Source organism: Mastomys coucha, unplaced genomic scaffold (genome assembly GCF_008632895.1).
Source record: "Mastomys coucha isolate ucsf_1 unplaced genomic scaffold, UCSF_Mcou_1 pScaffold1, whole genome shotgun sequence".
Classification (NCBI taxonomy): Eukaryota; Metazoa; Chordata; class Mammalia; order Rodentia; family Muridae; genus Mastomys; species Mastomys coucha.
Window position 1 is genome coordinate 68860085 of NW_022196891.1, and position 369 is coordinate 68860453.

Genomic DNA, 369 nt, shown 5'->3' on the forward strand with positions numbered 1-369 from the left:
AAAGGCACCATCTCACGCTATCTCTGGCTACTCTCTGGCCCCAGCCATCTCACTGTCTGCAAGGCTAGCCCCATGCAGCAACCTCCTATCTGAAGGGTTTTTTTTTGTTGTTGTTGTGGATTTTGTTGGCATCTCTAGCCATCTGTCCCCTGTGGTTAGCGGTCACAAAGTTATTAGAGATCAGTAGGGGTTTGGTGGTGGTGTGGTGGTGGAAAATCCCTCAAGTTCTCTGGAACTCACCGTACACATGCAGTGTGAACTCTTTCTTTATGGTGAAGGCAACATTCTTTAGGTTTATCTGAGCCTGGTAGGATCCTGAATCATTCTTGGTTAGGTTACTCATGTACAAGGAGTAGCCATCTCCACTGA

At 47.2% G+C, this 369-nt stretch overlaps 1 protein-coding gene across 1 annotated transcript in view; it reads right to left on the bottom strand.

Annotated features, from left to right (window-relative positions):
• Ly9 (lymphocyte antigen 9) overlaps positions 1-343 on the bottom strand; it is a 12686-nt gene extending 12343 nt beyond the window's left edge. Inside the window, exon 1 of the mRNA XM_031379076.1 lies at positions 241-343. Within this exon, the coding sequence (XP_031234936.1) occupies positions 241-343 (103 nt within the window). The remainder of the gene's footprint in view (positions 1-240) is intronic.
• Positions 344-369: the final 26 nt, after the last annotated feature.